Raw genomic sequence first — 23,102 nt, 5'->3', positions numbered from 1 at the left:
GTAATTAATTACTATTAAAACAAGAAAGAACGGACGAGTTCCTGTAAGAGAAATTGAATATTTCGTGGTATAAAGAATAAAGTTATAAAATGTTATCGATTATCGAGTCTTAATTAATGAATATTAAATTACGTTCTTCAAGTTAAAAAATCCCTTAAATATAGAGTACAGCAAGAGAAAATTACTACCTTGATTAACATCTACATAATTTATCTTCAAAGATAGAAGATGTACGATGTGGGGAGTATAATCACACGGATAAAAATCTGTCTAGACAGGAATGTTAAAAATAATTCAACATTGTTTTTTTTTTATCATCAACATAACAATCAATCCAGCTAATCCTCTGTATCTCAATTTATATTTGTCAAAAGTGATAAGAAAGGTCATGATTATGATGAAATATTGATAATACCGATCAAGATTATAGAAATATCACTATCAAAAAGTTTGTTAAGTTCTTCGAAAGTGTAGGTCTACCTAACATCGACCGTCAATCAGAATCACATCATCAAAAACTAATTACGCTTACCGAGAAATGACACATCGCGGGTTATTTCATAGCAGTCTAAATTTTCTGGGTTAATTAACTTTTCAAGGCAGAATGGCTCACTTTAATTTCCTTCTCGACGTGACGACGTTGAGTCGGTATCGCTGCATAGAACGTTCATTGCATTACCCTAGACCTACCTGTCTATTACTATTATTTACTTGGAAACCTCGTTCTAGCCGAGTCGATAATGAAATCGGTGTGTCTACTCACCCACATTATCATGAAGAGGAAGATCACGTTCGCGCACAGCACCAAAATGGCCGGGGCTTGGTAAAACCAGTCGTAAGGATGCGGTACCATCCATGGACAATGTTTTCCCAGAGCTACTTCCTGTGAAAATTCGGTTACCTTTATTGCGACTCCTCCTTTATGAAACTTGGACAAAGGCGATTTGCTTATAAAAAAAGTGAAACTATAATTTCTGTTATTCGCAATGTAAATATTGTTTTTTAGATGAAAATATAAAGATTTCAAAATTATCTCTTTTTTGAACATCTTTCCATGATTATCAACACAAATAAGGTTGCTTTCGCGAAATGAAATCACGACCAAGAGGTAAAATAACTGGTGAAATGAAAAATTTATCGATAAAGGGAAATGTTTGACTAACGTATGTCGGGGAGGAACGTTCTCCGTGTTATTGACTGTATCGTTTTGTCTTCGTGTCACGTAGTTCACGAATGGTGCGTTATCAAGGATCGTGTCTCGAAATTCTTATGATATTTCTTTGAACACGAGGAAATTGAGGATCTGTACCGTGTTGCCTCACTGATTCGATCCAGATATTTTTGACCATGCCACGAGCGATGCTCGACTGTAGTTGAAGGTGGATATTTCAAGGAAATATGTGGGTACCTGTTCGACGAGATTTTTTTACCTGGTTCGGCTGGTTCATAATGCTTTGATCGAGCGATTTTGCGATACCCCACATGGCGATGAACAGCACCGGCATCCCTGGAATGAAATCGATACAATGGAGGTGGGCGAGTGTAATGCTTGATAATGGTATGATAAGAAAGTTTTGTTGAAGATAAAAAAACACTTGGATAATACTTATTGCATCAGTCAATGATTAACCCTTTTTTGAATTTGAAGATTTTTAATATGTCACTACTGTTAAATGTTTTCAATTAGAATAATTAGTAAAAAAAAAAGAGAGAGATGGTAATGAAATAATACAAAGAGAATTAAAACTGAATTGTTTGTTAAACTTTTGTAACGAAACACTCGTTACAAATTGTAGTCTAAATTAGTTCTAATTAAGCAAACGTATGGAACGTGCTGTACGTGTGCATACATTTCACCTAATTAACTATGTAACAAGATTAAAGTCATGTAAATCTGGATTAATTTGACTCCGACTAGGTGCATTCAAATTACCTGAATCTAGTTGAACTTTGAAATTCTAGACGTAGATAATAATGGAGTGCATTAATTGAAAATTCAGCAATATACTAGAATGAAAATAGAAAAATTTACCCCATCCTATAACGAGACACAGTCGCAGCTTGATATTGTCACCAGTGAAAGTCTTCACCACCAATAAGAACAAATATAATCCTGAAACAAATCACGCGATACAACTATGTGATTTCGATACATAAATTTAATGCATACCTTCCACAAACATCCAGAAGTAATTTGTCAACTGGAAATAATTCAGGAGGGACAAAAACGCGACGCAAGTTGGTACATCCGGTTGCATGGAGACCTGAAATTAATGATTACCGTATCAGAAATCGATTCATGATTGCATAAATGCAAAACATGAATATAAATTATGATAACTCGGTTATCCATTGGGTTTTAATAATGAGCGAGTAGTAAATTGTGTAATTATTGCAGATGAAATGATTAATTTATTTACAAAACATTCAAAAGCTGTAACTTCATCAAGAATTAATATCTGACGCTTCATTAATTTTCAATATTTAATTAAATGAACATAAATGAACTTTGCTTTGTAACAATACAATTACTGTTGAATTCGATGCCGTTTCAATTTAATTAGATTTTGGTTACTACCTGCATCACATGGTTTAAAATCCACATAAAGTCAGTCAGAATGTAGGTGAACATCAGGTTCGTGTGGATGTTGTTTCTAATGCACCTCAGCTCTCTGGAAGAAAAATTGTCTTTCGTTACAAATGATATTTACATTTCATTTATTCATTTATTCCAAAAATAACAAGTCTACGTTTCGTCGATTCGTTTTCAAATATTATTCGATGGAAAGTATTTCTATGTTATGTTCATAGTAGCGATAGATTTATTTTTATTACTGTGGTCCTTTCAATTAAATTTCACTTTATCATCGAACTCTTTCAACTTATGTTAATACAGAAACTTAATATGGAATTCTATAGTCGTATCCTTAATAAAGATCACCTGGGTACTGTTAGAATTTTAAGTAGTTCGGTGCAACCTTTATCTTCCTAATAAATAATACTGCAACTTGGGATTCTAGGGTACTCGGTCAGGGTAGGAACAAAGGGTTGTAAAATGATCATTGTTAGCATTTTTCGCATTGAAAATTATTTTAAGAATTCTAGAATCATAGAACGATTTCTGCTAGAAATATGCGACCGCCGGAGCAATTATAAAATAATCTCAAACGCTTGTTAATTACGGTGCTGCAACATTTGCAAGGTCAATTACAGCTGACACTACCAGATGGTTTGATTGAAAGTAGACAAAAGGGCAACCTCGAGCTGACCAGAAGTCGTTTGTACTCGATCGAAATCCTATTTACGTGGACAACTTTGGTCAATCGACTTGCCTGGTCAAAAGTTACCTAATGTAAACGGTGTTTAACCCTTTGACTTAGAATGACGTACCTATTCACGTCAAATGTCATTTCGGTATAAACTCGAAATTGGGTGTATTATGTCGTTCAATCCTGCTATTTTCCTTACTAACCCTTCTATGAAATATGGATAAAATTTTTATTTAAATATTTTATAAAAATATTTCAGGTCTTAACAACCGACTAAAATTGAATGGAAAAACTAACGAATCCTGCGTACGAAAAATACTGTAGATTCCGGAAAAATTGTTTTTTCTTTTTACATTCACGCGCGGACCATTCTATTCTGTTTACGGTACCGGGAACAATACACGGGAAACATATGCTCGAAAGCACAATTCCTTTCTTCAATTTTCATTCTTCGATTCCTCTGTTCGTTCCGTTTAACTTGAACAATTCGTGGACAAAGGGACACGTACAATTTCCCTTTTCAACGTAGCGTTGTTACATTTCTTCTATCTCTGAACGAACTGGAAGTTGTATTTGTACACAGATATTGCACAAAGTTCAATTTCACCTGCTGTACCGAATAAAATTCGAATAATTGCTTTGTTTTATCCAATTTCAATTTTATTTATTTTATTATTACATCGTCGAGAAACATCGCCATCGATGTTCTCCTTTTGTATATTTATTGTTTGTTTTGCAGGCAAGGAACGTAATAGTTGGTCGTCGCAAACGTGCCATTTATTTCTTTGAAACCGGCCGATAAGATATTCCGCACGCGAATTGTTTCGCGTGAAAGTTTCACAGACACAACGGATAGTAATTTCGCGTTCGATTCACCGATATACATCAAAACGTCGAGTTTTAACCGATTCGATGGTAGTTCACTCGTTTCCAGTGGAATAAGACGAATAAGGCGCGACGCGCGGTTACGCGTATCCCCTGGGTAATTTCAGTAGTATAAACTGAAATAATTCGGCCGTCAGATCAATTACCGCGCCAGAGTACTTTAAACCGGTTAATTAATAAAATCCTGTAATCAAGGCTTGACTGTATTATTATACTAAGCATAAAACGTTATTATTTAATTTTATAATTATTAAATTGTTATTCATTTAGAGATTTTTTTATTTAACTTTCAATTTTCCTAACTGTATTGATTTATCCTGCACAAATATAAAGAAAAGAAATTCTTCTTTGTAAGTTCGTGTAATCGATAACAAAACCGAAGGTAATATTTTGTCTGTCTCGAATATCTGATGCATCATGGTGTTAATAATTAAGATCCAACGGAAACCACGGATTCATCTCGGAAGTGTGCATTTCAGTTCCCAAATGCGATTAATAAAATATCTCCCTGTTTCGTGCACCTACTATTTCCCAGCTTATTCCGTGCTTCCAAAATTTATGTTTTCCCTGGATCCTTAGCGTTCTGACCTCAAAGCACCGGTAGTAACGAGCTCTGAATAATTTCCATATCACGGACAATTTTTACCTGTTGCGGTTCCTTGATCCAATAGGAAATAATTTCTAACGTTCGTTTCCTTTCGGTAATAAGGTCTTTCTAATCGTTTCCCTCTGATTATTCAAATAATTACTTACTTGCAATAAAGAAAAATGGACACAGCAATGACGAGGGTGAGCAAAGAGATGCTATATCCGACGAAATAAATCTTTGTCGAAATGATTTCTACGCTTCCTTCGATATCCGGTTCCTGAAGATCACGGCAGAGGGTATAGTTAGTATAGTTACTCCAGATACCGTCCAGCCTGCACAAGCGGCTCGCGTTTTCTGTAACAAATAACATTATCCTCGTTAGTATTCATGGTTTTAGCGTTCGATTTTTCCGTTGAGCTGCGGCAAGTGTATAATTACTTTATCGCTAGCGATGTTACACTTCTGGCATAAACATTAAAGTATATTTCCCTGGAGAAGTTTAACTATAAGCTGAATTTCCTTCTGGGAACTTTGAAAAATTATTTTTAAATACAAAAAGTTTGCAGCCTAAATTTTTAACTATTTCGATCAATTTCGATTTAAAAAAAAAAAGGGTTAAGAATTCACACTTTTTCACCGCATCAAAAACTTTCTCACGGAAAAGAGATCAAATACAAATTTCATCGACAAATATTGCTCTATCAAACATTCTTTTTTTTCCACCGCACGCTGATAGCTTCACGGTAGCAATTTTCCTAGCTGAAAGGCTTCGTCCTATCGATCGATCCATACCTCCGTGTGTAACATTTAAATACAAATGTCAAAAGGCCCGGTCGTCCAGATGAGAGGTTAAAATCGTGATTTTTCACCGATCTCCCTGGTCTCGCGGTATTTGTAGACCGTGACGGATGTCGGTCGCGTTGCATTATTCAATACTGTCGAAAAGAAAGTGGCTGTGTGTAATCGATAAAGAGGGAAGAAGGTCGTTCGCAAAGCGAAACGTCGCATACAAACGAGTTTCTTAATTTACAAGGGTGCCAGATTCTAGCCGACTTTGACACGCGGCTTGATGATTAACAATTCGACTCCCACGGGGTTCACCGATCACAAGGGTCTTACGAATTAACCTCTGTTCCTTTCCTTCATATTTTACAACGCTCTATGTAAAAGAAGTGCGCTTTCTTTAAAAAAAAGAACGAAATCTCCTTCTCCTTGGAAAATGGAATTGAAGCTTACTCTGAAACTAAGCTCTCCCGCTTCATAGAGGAAAAACCTTTTAAACTTAACAGCTGATTTATGGGACAGTGGAAATTTGCATAGAGAATATACAAAGGTTGGGGTCCTGATGTACCTTTCACGTGTAATGCATATTTGTAATTGCTTCTGGCGCGAGTGAAACATGCGCTGAAAATTCCGCACATTTCAATAAGTTTTGGAAATGTTTTGTAACTAACGATGGAATTACAAAATTTTGCACAAATAAAGTACTCCTGAAAGGTTGTAGAAAAATAAATTCGATTGGAAAGTTTGAAACGTTTGCAAATAAGGAACTTTCGCGGGGAGGATCCTGTTCCCGTTTTATACTACGTAGATTCTGAGAATTTGATTTTCGAATCGGTTGAACTTTTATTATATTTCCACCTTTAGCAATTGTTATAATTACAGTTTCCTGTTATTAACTTTTGAAAGTATAGTTTCACCTGCACGTTAATAAATCGATATTTCTAACGAGACATTTTAAATAACTCATAATTATGCTCATTTTTCATCGTACTAACGAGCGTTAGTGACAGACTAGATCACAACTTTTTCATCAGAGAAAAATTTCATTTTTCACCAGTCAACTTCCTTCGGGACGTCGATAATGGTAGCCGGAATTTACCTCCTCGAAGGTAGAACATTATTTATATCTGACGTTGATAGACTTGTAAAAATCAACAGTTCAGATATTCTCTGTTTTTTTCTCTCTCTAGATAAAAGCATTATCTTGTTGAACTTCAAAAACAACTTAGCCATAAATTTACGATTTTCAAAAGTAATATCCGACGTTTATACTTTATTTCTAATCCATATATTTTTTAAAAATTAGGGTAAGATGGTACAGGATTACGCACTTAAATTTTAAAACATTGTAAAAAACAAAGTAACGCGTTTCATTAATTAGAATTTGTTTTATTTGAAAGAATATTGATCTAGATAATCAAACTTTAAGTAATAATCAGCAGTTATAAACACATACCACCTTACCCTGTATCACAGTATCCCCTATACCCTGTATCTCCAGGTTTGGTTTTCGTTTAGGTCGAGTCACATTCATCAGGATGGCAGAAACGTGGCCAGCAACTACGTCAGAAAGGATTACGAGAAAAGATTTTGCCGATGACCCGGATAGCTAAATCGGTTAAAGCAAAGTCACCCCCGTCAGATGAAAGATCCGCGTTCAAATCTCGATCCAGTAATCCCTCCCGACCAATTCTTTTTCCCTCTCACGATTTTCACCCGTAAAATTATCCTCCTACTGTTTCCTTGGGATTAGTTTTCCTGTTATCAGGAATTTCGCGTGTCATTTCACTGAAATGACAATTATCGATAATTATTATAAAATAGATATTATAGATATCTGAAAGCGATCTATTGATTAAAAATAGAATTATTATTGAATTCTGTGTTGGATAAGAACATTACTGAAATAATGGGATAAAAACTTATCTGATCAAATTGTCCATGAAAGTTTCCAATAATTCTGTCAGTCTCGTTTCTCCTCATAGAAAGGAAACTTTTATGTCCTTCACATGTTATCGCTGAGGCGGGTTAATCAATTTTATTTAATACCATTTTTTTTTTCCAATTATTCGAGCCATATCTTGTACCTTACTTCCAATTTCGTGTAAGCAATAAATAGAGAGCATAGAACACGTGATATGTATTCCTCCCTCAAAGCAATCCGCCGTTTATAATCCATAATTCTCTATGATCCGTAATAATACCCCGATCTAAGCCTTTCCCCGGAGAACGATCGATATTCATCTGGCACACATCTCTATTTCAACTGTTCAAACATCCTTCCAGAATATATATGAACTAGTAGAGATCCTTCTTCTTGTCTGCTCGAACAGAATTCAGAATCACAACGAACGATAGAAATGATATCGAGGATTTAAGAAGAAAGAATAAAGCTCGGGAAAAGCAATCTCAGGAAGCACGTTTGAGAAGTTAATAAAGAAGTTTGAAGGGGATCTTTTTAAAAATTTCTTCGTCGAATCTTTCTGTTTCCGGTTCTTTCGTTCACGTTTAAAGACTTTGGTTCTTACAGAGTATTATGGAATTATTTCAAGTTGATTATTGGTTATTGATAATATTCGATTATAGATTAATTCTGTAGTTAAGCTACTCTTTAACTAACCCCAGTCTCCTCTATTTTAATTTATCAAATTGAAAAAAAAAAAAATAGAAATTATCGATTTCTAAATACTAAAAACAATTCGACCTGTATTCAAGAGTTCGAATCGCCTGACACGGTTCAAGAAATCCTCGAGATTTACTAGTAGAGAGGATGTTAAGCTACCGGAAATGAGTTAAGTCAGTTGTGTTACAGGATCGTACATTAATTATCCGGGCGCGGCTCCAGATGTAAGGGTGATTAAAGTGGAACGTAACGAGTTGTTTAGTCTCGTTAGGTGTTCTCCCGGCTGGATGAGACTCCGGTTCGTCGGGAAGCGGAAAATTGCGCGCTTCGCTTACCGATTATATTCTATGGAACGATACAATTCACTTCGACGATGTCCGATGTTCGTCATTCAATTCGGTTATCCTCGTCGGTTAATTCGACGTCAATTATTTTGAAAAATCGCGACGGAAATCCTGATCCGCGATGGGCTTCAATGAGATTGGACGGAGTTGATCGATACTTTGCAATTAAATGTTTTCGATGACGGCTGTGTTTATCGCGACGAGACGTTGACGACTGTGAAACGACAAACCGTCGATATAAATGTTTCAACGTTCTTCGATATACTTGAAAATTAATAAATGAAATATACCTTTGGGAAAAAAAAATTCAGAATATAATCCTCAAAATGGTATGATTTCATAACTTGATAGTGTAGCTAGTTAATCTTCATTCACGTTTCCAATGATTACAATTAATTATTCCGAAGTGTTCAATAGCGAAGCACAATGGAAACTCATTGAGGCAACGCTCGTTATACTAGTTCGCGCCAATAATGCTCATTAATGCTTGTTAGCGAGCCATAAATGTTACAGGATACTTCATCAACATTGTAATATCTTACCATTTCGATTTTTAATTAAAAAATAAAGAAGTTTAGTTATATTTAACGAAAAGATATAATTTTAGTCCTTTTGTTAAAAAAAAATAAAAATAAAAATTCTCATGGATTAACTTTGTGATTTATCGGACGACAAGTTAAGAAATTTCTAACGTGTACTCCTTTTTATCACAATTTTTCCGTCGTTTGTTTCCATGCTCTGTCGAAGAAATTAACGACGTATCGGACGCAAAAAAGCCCTGATCGTAATTGGTTGACCGGATTAAACGTTCCCATCGGCAAAAGAACGGCAAATCGAATTACAACCTGTTATTTATTTGCAGTTGCTTTGTGCCGTGGCTGTTGTCAATTCGACGTTTCTTTTCCCGTCTACTCGTAATGGAAACGACTCTCGTCACAAGAGCCTTCTACAGATGAAATTGCATTTTTCCATCGTAATTTCACACTGATCTCTCTCGATTCCAGAGAACTGGGATCAATTAAGAATTATCCTAATTCCATCGGCTGGCGATTCGAATTCTTTCAGCAACTTAGAACCAGATATTTTTCCTCTCTCACGAGAGGCTTCAAATAGAAATTTCAGAAATTTCTCATATGAAATGTTTTTAATTAATTGGAGTTTCAGCAAGGTCAGTGTTCTACTTGTTGCAAAAATTAATTTGGAATTAAAGTAATTATAATGTTTGCTAATTTGAATTCTGTCCGAGAAAATTGTAATTTCAATTGAAAATTTTCCTCCCTAGGAAGTAATTCTACGTTTAATTTATACGATGTTTTATCCGGTAAGGTGAAATAATAAATGGGGCAAAGGTACTGTAGAGCTTAACCGAGAATTATACCGATGAAAAATGTTTGCCGAGTCGAATTCGTAATAACAAATTGGTATTTTTAATTCAAACAAAGTATTTCTCGTTCGTTGATTTCAACACTAATTATTCATCGAACTTGTATGATAATTCCCGTAATTTTCACAGAAATACATCGAACAGACTGTTTAACGAGGGCAACAATATTTATATGTACTATAGAGGTAATGCAGATAATCCAGCTTACAGAACAAGATGCTTAAGCAAAGCATTCATAGCATGGCTCTTCCACTTTGTGGTCGAACAATGACCTATGAATGAGATTTGCATCGCTACGTCCAAATGGCATTGTTTCAGATTGTTCGTAACTTAATTGCATTACTTATCTTAATACATCGCTTTTCATCGCTAAATTATTAAACTCAAACTTCGCTTTTCTGTATCAGTGATTCTTCCGGAGAGTCGGCGACGCACGGTACTTAGGGTTTCAACTTGCGAATTTGACACTCTTGTATCGTCAAAATAGTGAAATAGATATTTATTCATCGTTTCGATATGAAATGAATGAAAATGTGATGGATTTCAATGATTGGCTTAGCATGGAGATCCATAATGAAGCGTTAAATGGAAATTTAATACAACCATTGAATTTCTAGGGGATTGAGTTTACCGGGAATTTAACTATAACCATATTGTTTCTATTTAAGCAGTTACTTAGAAAATGAAACTATCAAACTAATATTATACCGCTCTACTTTTACACGGATATAAAGTAATAATTTTCTTGTAAGAATTTAATCTGATTAAATTTTTTCTAATATGTAAAAAATGAAAAGAGGATTCTGGATAGTACAATTTCCATTTTCCGAGCAATTTTATTTCCATTAAAGTAACTGGAACACTCTGCTATGTCTCGTTGGGTCATATCCGTTCTAAAAACAATTTCATTTTTATAAAAGTGTACAAAGAGAAAAAGGATTATTATTTTTGTAAGAATTTTAACTGACAACTTAATAGAATACTTGATTTTTTACTTGTATTTTTATTTTGCAAATAATTTTGTTTCAGTGATAAGGATCTTAACTCCAACTTTCTAAATAAATACCGTTGTTTACACGTTTCGTATCCTTGAATGAAGACTTGTTTAACTTACGTTTACGTTTAACTTGCGTTAAACATCGACATCTTCCGACAAGGATCACTCCCGGAAGTCGCGATCGATAGCATGTTTCCTGTGCAAAGACGTCGACTGTAATCGAGTAATCAATTTGATTTCCGTCTGAGAAAAAGTTAACAAAAGATGCTTTATCTAGTTGCAGCAGTTCCACTGTCACTTCAGGGATGCTATAATTTAATATTAAGACTTCAAATTCAATTTTACATCAAAGAAATTGAAATTTTTGTTCCGCTAATTGCAAGCGGCGAAAATTGCAAATTACCTAAATGTAATTTGCAGGTCTGTCCAAAAATCTCGATGCACGATACTTTGTTACTAAATAATTTACGATAATTAATTTAACGTCGAAACGTCCATCGGAATACTTCACCAGTTTTAATTAACACGGTAACACTGACTCAATTATATTTATTACGTTCGTCGTATCCTGTTCAGAAGCGGACAATCATAATTTCAATGAATTTTTTTCTACGAACAAAATTGCGCCATCTTCACAAACAAAACGTCGTTCAATATTCGTGGAAATTAAAGTTTTACTTCTTTTTTATCGTGTCTATTTCGTGACTGGAATTAATATTAACTCGAGCCCGATGCTCTAGTTTGTTCCGAGTTTTAAGAGCAAAACTGAATCATCCCTCTCTGACCTAGATCTTTCATTTTTTAGTATAGAATATTCCGACATTTCTTTTGATGATAATATTAAATAAGATGCATCTTATATCTCTCAGAATAATTCGAATAATTCTACTTTAGCTTACAGAATTAATATTGAAAATTGGAAAACTGAGCTTCCATTTTAGTAATTCGTTGAGCTTTTTGTCAAAGGATTTGCGCTGTTTGTTTTCTATGGTGTAAATATGACCTCGTAGCTTGCTTAACTCGCTTGCTATATATAGCAGACTTTTGTTTTCTTCTGCACCGTGTATTTTCTTGCAGCAACGTAAACAAACCGATGTAAAAGGAAAATTTTGCTTCATCAAGGTATACAATACAAGACCAGGTGCTCGAATATTTTTCAGAAAATAGAATATTGTGTTTCGAAATTAAGAACAAAAAATCTCTAAAATTATTTTCTCTTAAAATTTAAACATTAAAACCATGTTTAAAAAGAAAGATAACAGATGAAAAAGATTAAGGAGATTTCCATTGTCACCATTCTTTAATTGGACTGTCCAAAAAAAATTTTTTATTTGTTTTTTATTTATTTTTTTTTTGTTATATTCAATCTTTGATTCACACGAAACGTACGTGCGTCGATTTCAACGCGGAAACAAAACGTAAACGTAAAATACGAGTATGTTTCGTTTTACAGGATACAGTTTCAGTTTTAACAAAGTGCTTTGAACAATACTTGCATCGATGGGATAGCACGGAAACGACAAAGACAGCTTCGATGATTGAATGTCACTGGAATATTTGTATAAAATGCAGATTTATGCAGGGAACAAAGAATGGAATATTATATTGAAGAATTAAAAATTCTTTTAAAAATGAATTCCTGCTTGATTGAAACGAGCTGTTATTATTCATTTAGAATAGAAGATGTTACGCGTGGAGAACATGGATGCGAAAACAAGGGGAAAACACCGTTTCCTATCAGTTTATTGTCGCTCGTGTTTACCATTCGTTATCAGCCGAGTGTGAATGCCATAAACAAAATTACGCCTGTCCACGGGAAAAGAGAAATTGTAGCAAGATACGAGAGCTTGTATTTGTATATTTTCGGCGATGATGACGATGCACGATCTCTGTGTAGTACGAGATAATTACCGGATGCACGTGATCCGGCAAAATTTACGATCACCGTTAATATCGTGCAATCAGATAGCATAATGTTGATACTTTGCAGAAGAAACGAAATTCAATTATCAAAATCATACAACCAACTCCAATGCTTTCTGTGTATTATTGCCGAATCTATCGTTTAATTAAAAAATAAACTCCTTATATTTGAGATGCATTGCTCTTTTAGTTTCATCGTTAACAAACGTTTTCTAAACTCGATCAACTTTAAACGATCGTGTGAAGAAAAGGTTCCAGAAGTGCTTTTGAATTGAGTTAGTTCGACGAGCATGTTCCAGTTATTCTTCGCACAGAGAAACCGATGATTTATTCGGTGCCCTCGATTTCAAAGGAATTGCTAGCATCCTATAGGAAACGAATTCTCGAAGGCATCGTCCCATTCTTATACGGAAAACTACCCAAGTGTTACACTCACTTATTAATGAAACTTTGCCAGCTTTTAAAGCTCGTCGAGCTGAACACGTCTATACTCCCTTTTGGGGGCAGACGGCTAATTGTTTAAAAGATATTAACAATTACAGTTAGTTACTCCTTACATTCTGAAGTATGATAAACTCACACATACAACTCGCAATCTATAGATCCACGGTTCAAATTCTTGGTTCCCAATATTTCTTTTTTTTAAATGATAATTTGTGTCTTTCTGAATAACTGTTACATACAAATTATCATAAAAAAAAATTAAAAAAAAATGTTGGGAACCAAGGGTTTGAACCGGGGACCTTTAGATTGCGGGGCATGTGTTCAACCACGGAGTGGATCCAAGACTCACAATCTGAAGATCCTCGGTTCAAATCCTTGGTTCCCAACAATTTTTTTTTTTTTTTTTTTTTATGATAATTTTTATGTAACAGTTATTCAACTATCAAACCAGTCAAAATCAATGGTTTCAAGTTTCTTATTTTAAATTATAAATTTTATCGAGATATTTTTGTTGGAATGTATGTTGGCTATTGCCGAAATAAAGAATGGGTATATAATTAAATTATGTTCCATCCTTTATCTATTCAATTTTCTGCATTATTTTCAACTTAAAAATAACTGTTTTAATATTTAACTGGACTACTACATCACACTCACTTTAGTTTTGACACGGAGAAGACAGTTTGTAACTTCATCATTACCCTTTTCTATCTCCAAGCTTAATTCCGCAGAAAGGTCGGAGAATTACTTCCGGTCCCAGAGTAGCTCACGAGTTTCGAGCTCAATTTTCATGGTAAAGACGGAATTTTTCCCAGAAGCTTTTCTTCGAGGACACACGAACCGCGAGATTGTGTGAAAAATATTCTCGTTCGGAGAGGAGAAGATACGATGAACAGTATAAATCGTGTCGAAGAGCTATGGTCGGTTTATGAAACACCATCAAGTTCTCCTGGACAGAGTATGGTCTTTTTCAATGGGGAAACGTGCTCTGCGGTCACATTCGAGGGATGACGTCGCGTTTCATCCCGATTCGACGTTGCAACAGGAAATTAATGTCACGGAGAAACAAGCTATTCTCGCGTTTTGAACGTGGCGTACTTGTTAAAGTGAAAGGAGAGATTGATACAGGGGCGAGAAGGTGAAGTGTTTGTTCCGATGTCAAGGATCCCCTTTTGTTACTTGTTTAAGGGTTGAGAACCGTTAGCGACGAGGAAGAACAAAGGGGTGAGAAATTCATTTTCATACGACACTGATAATTACTATAATTAGAAGAATTGTAACTAAAAAATTGTACTGAAATTTTGCAATAATTTTTTAAAATAAAACAAATTTATTTATATTTCTATATTCTAGAAATTTATATATTCGTTGGAATAAAATTCTGTTCTTAATTTTCTAAAAAAAGTTATCCCTGGATTATTAAACGAACTCTTTACGCAGAAAAATACAGACAACGACACAGTGTGGTTCGTTATCTGGAAAATTCATAATTATATGACCAGAATGGTTTTCGTTAACGCGAAAAAGGAACATATTCTACTTTATAATGTTTTAACGAACCGTGATGCCCATCAGAACGAATTAAATGAAATTGAAACGCATATATCCTACGCCGTCTGATTTTATACGCTCCATTCTACTTGTTGCGCCGTGCTAATTTTCCATAGTTGAGAATTCAATGGGAAGTATCAAGTTTAAATGAACAGTGAAGGTTTAACATCGGAAAAACATATGAAATGAACGAGCTGAACCTACGTTGTTCGAACAGAAGCTTTCATTTATGTAAGATACTTTTGAAACTTTCATTCAGAATTACAGAAGAATTAAGAGTCGTCCATTTCGCGTGAAAACGCGAGCAATCTAATAGCTTATCTCCTCGAGAAGATTGTCGATTCCCGTTCATTACCAGAGCTTTTTCATTTCCCAACCCACCGAATCTATTTCTATTATCCTAACTTTATTTCACCATTCCTTTCGTGCCGCATTTTCTCTGAGAGCTTTCGTATTTTTATCAACCTTCTCCAAGGTATTCCTTTTTCATTCCCTTTCTCTAGCCGTTCTTTGTAGCTGATTAAAATCTCAGCGTTCTTCGTTGAGAGCTCAAAGGACTTCGTGTTATATATAAAAAAAAAAGAAGAAGGAAGAAAAAAATAAAGAGTAGAAAGAGAAGTGAAATTTAGTGGGGTTTCGTATACGATCTCCCGTAAAGCATTCCATGAGGAGAAATTGAAAGAACGCCTGTTAAGTCGATACAGGCTTAGAGCACTCCTTCGAAGTTCTTTATATACGAAACGAGGCAATTCTTTCAGTTGACCCATTATGGATGTGTTGCTGTTGCTAGGAGAATAAAGACGAATTTATACTGTCCGTTCAGAGACAAAGTAGAATAGTAATCTGACAAAAGGACTCATCTGTTAGAAAATTACATTTTCGAAAGAGCAATGGTGTTTAATTTCGCCACGTCTTTGTAGATCTTTCGAACATTAATATCGTAGGGCAGCGTTATTAAATATTTTTGCAATTTAAAATGGACAGCTAAATTATTGTTGGGAAAATGAAAATAAGTCTAATAAAAAATAGTACAGTTATCATTCGTTATATTATAGAAATGACAATGATTAATTATCACTTAAATAGCTCCATGATTTCTGTGAAATCGTACCTCACTCGAGGCGACTAACGTGTGCCTCTTGTTCGTGAATAAATGTGTAAACACCGTGTTACGTATGCCCCTGCAGTCACGTAATTAAGGTCCACAGAATAATTATTATCGAACCGAGCCAGTGGTTAGGACCTCGTTAATTTACCTCGATACCGGAGATAAACTGCGTACGAACACCGGTCATTTTGATCGCAAACGGCAAGGGTGGATAATTTCGTGAAAATGATGTGTTTCATTTATGAATTTCATTAATGTATACCCTACTGATCCCTGTCTTTTAAGATAATTTATATTCATTATAAAATAACCGCGAACCTATGTATACGGTGTGGGAAGCCCGAACATCATTACTTTTCCTGGGAAAGCCAGATTTAATCACGAGTATACTGGAACACTCTAATTATACTAAAATGCGACTGTATCGAATGGCATAACGATCCAATAAAATTAAATAAATATTTATTAGCAATCTCAGCATTTGAAAGAAATGCTCGCAATCCTATGACCCATTTAAAACAGCAATGAAATCATTTTTCGAATTCCATTACGGTTTTCATAAAACCCCCCAGCTCTAATAAAGCGAGAATTCATGTTTCTTAGAATTTCTATTAATACCCTCACCCCGTTCCCATTTTTCTCCAGTATTAATTCTCACCATTATTGTTCGGACAATAAATGAACTGAAGAATAGGAGAATGATATATGATATTCTATGATAACTTGCGACTAATATTTGAAGTTCGTTTACGTCTGTAACAGGAAGATTTATTCAAGGAAAGGATCCTCCTTTATGGTCAGCGAACACCATGTGTTTCAGCGAGTGGTCACCAAGAGAATTAAGGGAAACGTGGCCTGGCTTGTGATAAAATACACGATCACACGTATGAAACTGGTCTCACGGGGTAATATTTACTCGCTCTGTCAGGGCAAAACACTTCCAAGGTTCTATAAAGCGGATGGCATAAAGTGCACTAGGCAATATACCGACATCCGAACTGACAGTGAACATGTACACATCCAGAATTTATGAGTTCCATGAAAAAAAGGAAAATAATAATAAAAGATACAAATTAATCGGTAACAATTTTCAGATGATCGAATATTTTTATAATCATTTTATAAAAATTCGAAGTTACGAGTTTTGGCCACGATCGATCCAGGGTTTACTGTTTGCAAAATTAATCCCTCTGATATCTATTTTTTTAATAATATTTTGTAGATGATACACAACATCGTGTAATGGAAGTGGATGATAGTCTCAAAGTGTACAAATTAAATGGAAAGCGAAAGACTGAAATGAGATTTAAGATTCAAAGGATATCGAAACGAAACAGTTTACTGTGAATTTTCCAGCTCGCAAACCGATTTTCATCCGGTGCTAGCTACCAGTCTCGATCATTAGCTCGACGATCTCGTTCCAGAGAAAACGCCGCGAATGGAAACGTCGTTTAGAGCCAATTTTCGAGACGATTTAACACGATCAACGTAATCGTTGATCGTTGTCATTCAAGGAATATTTGATCTGTCATGCTGGAAAATCTCAGGAAAAAGCAATTTAACGCTTTCTTTCTTCGCTTTCATTGAATTCCTAAAAGCTGAATCCATTAAGGGCTTAAAGAAAAATGTTCTGAAGAATATTGAAACCGTTCAATAATAATTAATTACAAAATTATTTTAACGAGATGGAAATTTTTTCAATTACGAAATTCGAAATTTCTCTGCAACTCATTTTTTAAACATCTCATCTACTGTGTACACAAAATTAATTCATTTTTAATATGCAAACCACCGAGCAAACAGCTCTTGATGAATAAATAGACTTAACTCGAGTGTATATTCATTTCGAGTTTCTTTCTTAAACCGCAGAAACCGTTCCATGTTGAGCGCATTTAACACTGTTTCACCACTGTAAGAGAAAAAGTAATTTCACGTACACAGTAGAGACTGTAACACGATTAAAACTAACGTGTACGCGCAACTGTGTTTGCATGCATGTGCTGCATTAACAAGTTAAATGCCATCAGGCTCACCAGGGCCTGTATCATGAATTTAATTTACATAAATAGTTGAAAGGAGATGAAAGGAATAATATTCGAAATATTATTGAAATTATTTTCCAATCATAAAGATGCAACTTTGTGATACCTAATTATTATTTCCTCTCACTAATTCATTTAATCCTTATATTCTATACTATCTTAATTAATTTAATTGAAGTTGGTATCTGAGTGGCTCTTTCTAGCTAAAGTATGCTCTAAAACCTCCCTTATCTGTCCGTAAGGGTTCTTCTCGAATAAAGTGGTTAGTTCGTCAACCCCTGATCTGCACATAAATCCAATCACGACCCACGATCGATAAGATCGAATTTGTAAATATGTTTTGAAATCTTAGCACACTGACTGTCAAGGTGGAAACTAAGGTAGAAAATTGAAAAATTGTACACATCTAAGCCCAGGAATCCTCTTTTGACAGAGGAAACGACCGAAGACTTAAGTCAGGATTAAACGAAGAAATAAATGTGATTTCCGTCTCTGTGATCGTTATTTGTAGTTATTTTCTACTTGCAATCTGTGGTTGAGTCAATTCTCGATATCAAGCTTCTCGTATTACTCGAAACTAAGGAAGACGAACAAAAGGGTTGTAAAATTTCTTCCCATCTTCTCGAGGACTTCCACTTTTATTGCGACAGCTTCTAAGTTGACAGTTTGTTGCAACTTGAAAGCCCTCTTTATTGGATCGTGTTACAAGCCTCCAACCTTGAACTCTCTTAAATTTGACGAACAATGAAACGTAAGACACAAGGAGGAGTTTCGAAGTGCATGTTATTTCCAATATTCGTACGTTCGAGAGGGCTAGTTTTATTGAACTTTATATTGGGCAATATTTCAAAGTTGAAGAGACTTCCTCAAATTTGTTTTAACCTGAACGATGACTATGAATATAAACAAGAAGGATTTATAAAAATTTTAATAAATCAATTTGACTTTTCAAATGTTTGAATTATTCAAAAGATGTTCACAGATGTATTTTCCATCTCAGCAGGGAAATGGAATCACGATAAGAACGAGATGCATCAGAAAAAGAGAAATTGAGTTGAAACATGTCATTGAACATGTACGAGATATGTTAGTCGGCCATCTCACAGATCGATGATCGTAATTGGATTTATGTCTGGTTGGAAACATTAAATCGAAAATCGATTCGACACCGTCAAGGATGCGTTGAAAAACTTGTCAACAAGTTCCATATAGAATGAATAAAAAAAAAAAAATTGGTAATCTAATTTTCTCTAAAGAAATCCAGTCAGACCTTTCAGTAGAATATCATTCGATGAAGTTACTTACGTGTTTGATTCTGGTCATATTAGAAAGTTCAAAAACTAATTTAAATCCTTCTTTACCTCTGCCTCTGTTGTTTCAAAAAAAGCCATAACTGCTATAGAAAAATATTCGACTAAACTATTTATATTTAGTACTATATTGCTTATGGAATAAATGAATAGTTCCGATGAAATTGAAGCTCGAAATTATCTGTTTATTTTTGATCTCGAGTGTGAAATATCCGGTCGAACGTTTGCAAAATAACATCTTCTCGTGTATAAATTTTGAGATTGGTACACTGGGAACCGGAACTGCAACCGCACCGAGAGAGCACGTGCGGTTAAACTTTCCGGATGCTATTCACGATAACCCACGAATCTAATTACCCTCTCGCCGTCGAATAAAGTTGTTGACTTTAATATGATCAAAATGTTCGGAGCTTTGGAAACTCAAAATCGCGTCGTTTTCCACGCTTCTGTCTCTCTTATCAATTGATCAACCCTATAATATTCATGCTTCATTCAAAATACATTCTTCACGTAAATAGACTTTTGTTAAAAAATGTACGCGATTCAAACTGAAAAATGTCTTCTAAATTTAAATCCCACCTATGATAAACGCCACGGATTATCGATCACCTAAGTGACATTGAACGTAACTTACGGAGATGATGAATGTATATCCTTCTTTTTGCATTTCTGATTACCGCGAACCGTCGTTGTAAATCAGAGGAAACCACAGCCATTCAACACGATTTCACGGCATTATGAAACGCGTGGATGATGATCGAACCGTTCGTCCATTTCCTGTCGCGTCCAACTGCTCTTTCAAGCGCGAAAGATGTGCTTCGATTATCGATCAGGGAATTAGGGACAGCTTTTTCCAGAGTATACTCAATGAGAGAAAGAATCGCTTTGTGTTCTTCTTCGTCTCGAGAATAATGGAAGTAATGGATTCCTTTTGGTTCAAAGGGTGTTAATTGACTAAGGTTTAAATAAAACACTCTGGAAATCAAACGATTCATCTTGATTCACTTGTATCTCGAAGAAAAGGACTTGTAGTAAGATTGAAAAATGATAATAGAATCGAAAATCTAGATAAAATTAAGAAGATGGTTAAATAAAGCGAATAATAAAATTGCAAGATTAAAAATGAAAATTTCCTCTTCTCCGGATAATTCCAACACCTACTTCCTTTCACTCCGCTAATGGACTTGGTTAATTGGAAATCTCGAAGTGAACATTCGCGAGAAATTCTCTCGGCTGGAATGTTCAAAACTACGAAACAATTATTGCAAACGAGGAGATCTCTACTTTCTTGAATGCTTAATAATCTTCGAGCACTCCGATAATCGTACGATTACTAGTTAATTATGAACGATCGATTAAACTTTTCAGTGGCTTGTAGAAATACGAAAGGAATTAAAGAAATAATGAAGAGTAACGCTTGATCGTTTCTATCGATATAAAAATACCTTCTGCTCTGAAAAATAAAGATATTGCTCGACGAGTAAATGTCTTTCATTCTTCGTGAAACGTTATTAAAATTCAATGAGCATGAACCTAAACTCCGATTATGAGCTTTCCTTATTAAATATTCCGGTTTCTACCGAAGAATTTCAAGATAAACTTGTGGAGAGACTCAACTATTTCACCGCATCAATTGAAATAAATTTATAAAATTACAGATTGTGTTGAAATAATTTTAGATCGCAAAGTAGGAAGCATTTTATTAGCGGAAATATTAATCGCGTAAACTTGAACCATGCTCGATTTCCTTCTTCATGAATAATCCGTTAGCGTCGTCGTGTTAATTAGACGAACTCGATGAAACATATTTGCATTGTTTCGAGCAACAGCAGCGACAAACAACGATACAATACTACGTAAAAGCCACGAGCCAGCGAAACCATTGTTATTGTCCGCGGAATCGCGAATTAATTCGCGAAAGACCGGGGCGAAATGCGTCAACAATGTGTTAATGGTTTTCAAATCCCACTTGGGAATATTCATTTCGAGCATGGTCAATCCCTGCGCATTTGTATACAGAGCGTCCTCCAACAAGATAATAGGTTTCACGTGTAAATATAAGTAGAAAATGTTCAAGAAAATTTATTTATATAAAGTTCTACTTTAGCTCAATCATTTCATTAATACCGAACAATTAAAAAAAAAATAATAATAAAATAATAATACTGTGTTGGTATTAGAAATTTCGAAAATTGTAAATAGAAATATTTTAAAATTGTAACTTAATTTTAATACTTTAATTAAAAATTATTTTATTCAACTAGAATAAAATAACGTTTTTTAAATCAACAGGTAACACGAGTTTCAGGACACCCTGTACAGTGACGACAGCGCGAGAAATACACGCAATCGTAATTTGCTTTCAGGTGACATTACACGACGCTAATGTAATTTGATCTTAAATGGAGAACCCGACCAGCTTGCTAGGCTACTTTCATAATTAACTTCACATCGGCATCTCTTTTTAATGAAAAAGGAAATCTGGTCACTTAACAGTTTACTAGGACCACACTAGGCTACTGTCACGAAAAAATTTCAAAGAAATCTATTCGGAATACGAGAGACATTATGAAGATTTCATAATCCCTTTGTAAATTTCATTTCTGATCCTTTGGAGAATTTCATTTCTGACCCTTTCGTAACTCCGAACCTTTTTTGAATTAGTTATAAATTTTTCCTTTACACCCAATTTTCGTAAATCAGAAACCTTTCGCAAACCTAATTTCCTTTTATCTATTTACAATCTAATATTATTCCAGCCTCCAAAAATGGGGTTTTAAATTTGCAATTTAACCGGAGCAATTTACCGTTGATAAACTATGAAAGAACTCTCTACATACGCACCGTGTAAAAGATGGTATACATTGTCGACCTTAATTCGATTTCCGTCTGTGAACGCCACGAGGGACATTGGAAAAAAAAATTTAATGTTTCGTTCAAACGATCGTTTCGAGTAGTGGAAGAGGGTGCAAAAGCAATGTTGTAGTTCCAGATTGAACGTGGCTCGATATATCTCGCCTTTCACAGACCAGATATGTAGTAACAGCCGATTCAAGCGGGTAGAAATCGCGATTTGATATTCCTGTAAAAGCTCGGGCAATATGCACGCTCGTTTTATGGATTCCACCCATAGGTGAGGGTGGTGGATCATTAAAGAGGAAGCTACACGCGAGCTACTAGATTCGTGTGTAAAATATACATCCCTCGATGCATCTTCTCCTACCCTTTTTTCCTCAAATATATTTCTAATATTTTAATCCTTTAACCCTGTAGCTATGGTATAATAAATTACTTTCTACGTGATAGTTTGACAGTTTCATTATTACAACATACGAGAATTACACTACTTTGCTTTCAACGATTTACAGAGGGACTAAAAATATTTTCAAAAGGGAACAGAAATTACAGAGCACCGTGTTTCGTACTTGAACGGGAAATTAATTATCCCGAAGATGGATGAATCCCTTTCGATTCAATTATTCCACGAGTTGCACGATATTTGCTGTTACTGCAGGCACATGAAATGAGTTTCTTCCTGACTTTCTGTGCTGCATCGATCAATAACAAATAATTTCACAAATACGTCCTCATTTTCATTTTATATCTACCCGAATCGAAAAATGAATTCCTTTTTATTATATTTCTGTTATCGAAAAATCAAACACCTTCGCGAATTGATCATCTCGTTTTCTCATTTTTATCCTGACATTTATTTACAAAAGCGAAATTTATTTATCGCGAGAGTTCCGCGATACTTTTCAATTACCCAACAAGAAGGAAGAACAGGCGAATTCGCGTGATTTCGGATAATATAAAGTTTATATTATAAACCAACCGAAAAACAGCTGAC

The 23,102-nt window shown here is 34.9% G+C and overlaps 1 protein-coding gene across 6 annotated transcripts in view; it reads right to left on the bottom strand.

The window, feature by feature from the left end:
• Dh44-R1 (Diuretic hormone 44 receptor 1) overlaps window positions 1-23,102 on the bottom strand; it is a 36,362-nt gene that overhangs the window by 2,800 nt on the left and 10,460 nt on the right. For 5 of the 6 annotated variants that reach the window (XM_034332335.2, XM_034332336.2, XM_034332337.2 and 2 more), the window contains 6 exons: window positions 4,908-5,097; window positions 2,579-2,672; window positions 2,171-2,264; window positions 2,033-2,113; window positions 1,431-1,507; window positions 764-883 (listed from right to left, as the gene is read on the bottom strand). In XM_034332335.2, the coding sequence (XP_034188226.1) occupies window positions 764-883; window positions 1,431-1,507; window positions 2,033-2,113; window positions 2,171-2,264; window positions 2,579-2,672; window positions 4,908-5,097 (656 nt within the window). Of the gene's footprint in view, window positions 1-763; window positions 884-1,430; window positions 1,508-2,032; window positions 2,114-2,170; window positions 2,265-2,578; window positions 2,673-4,907; window positions 5,098-6,990; window positions 7,332-23,102 lie in introns of those variants that run through there. The other variant, XM_076692881.1, reaches the window with a different exon arrangement.

The sequence above is a fragment of the Osmia lignaria genome, chromosome 3 (assembly GCF_051020975.1).
Source record: "Osmia lignaria lignaria isolate PbOS001 chromosome 3, iyOsmLign1, whole genome shotgun sequence".
Classification (NCBI taxonomy): Eukaryota; Metazoa; Arthropoda; class Insecta; order Hymenoptera; family Megachilidae; genus Osmia; species Osmia lignaria.
This window is presented reverse-complemented; position numbering and strand designations above follow the sequence as displayed.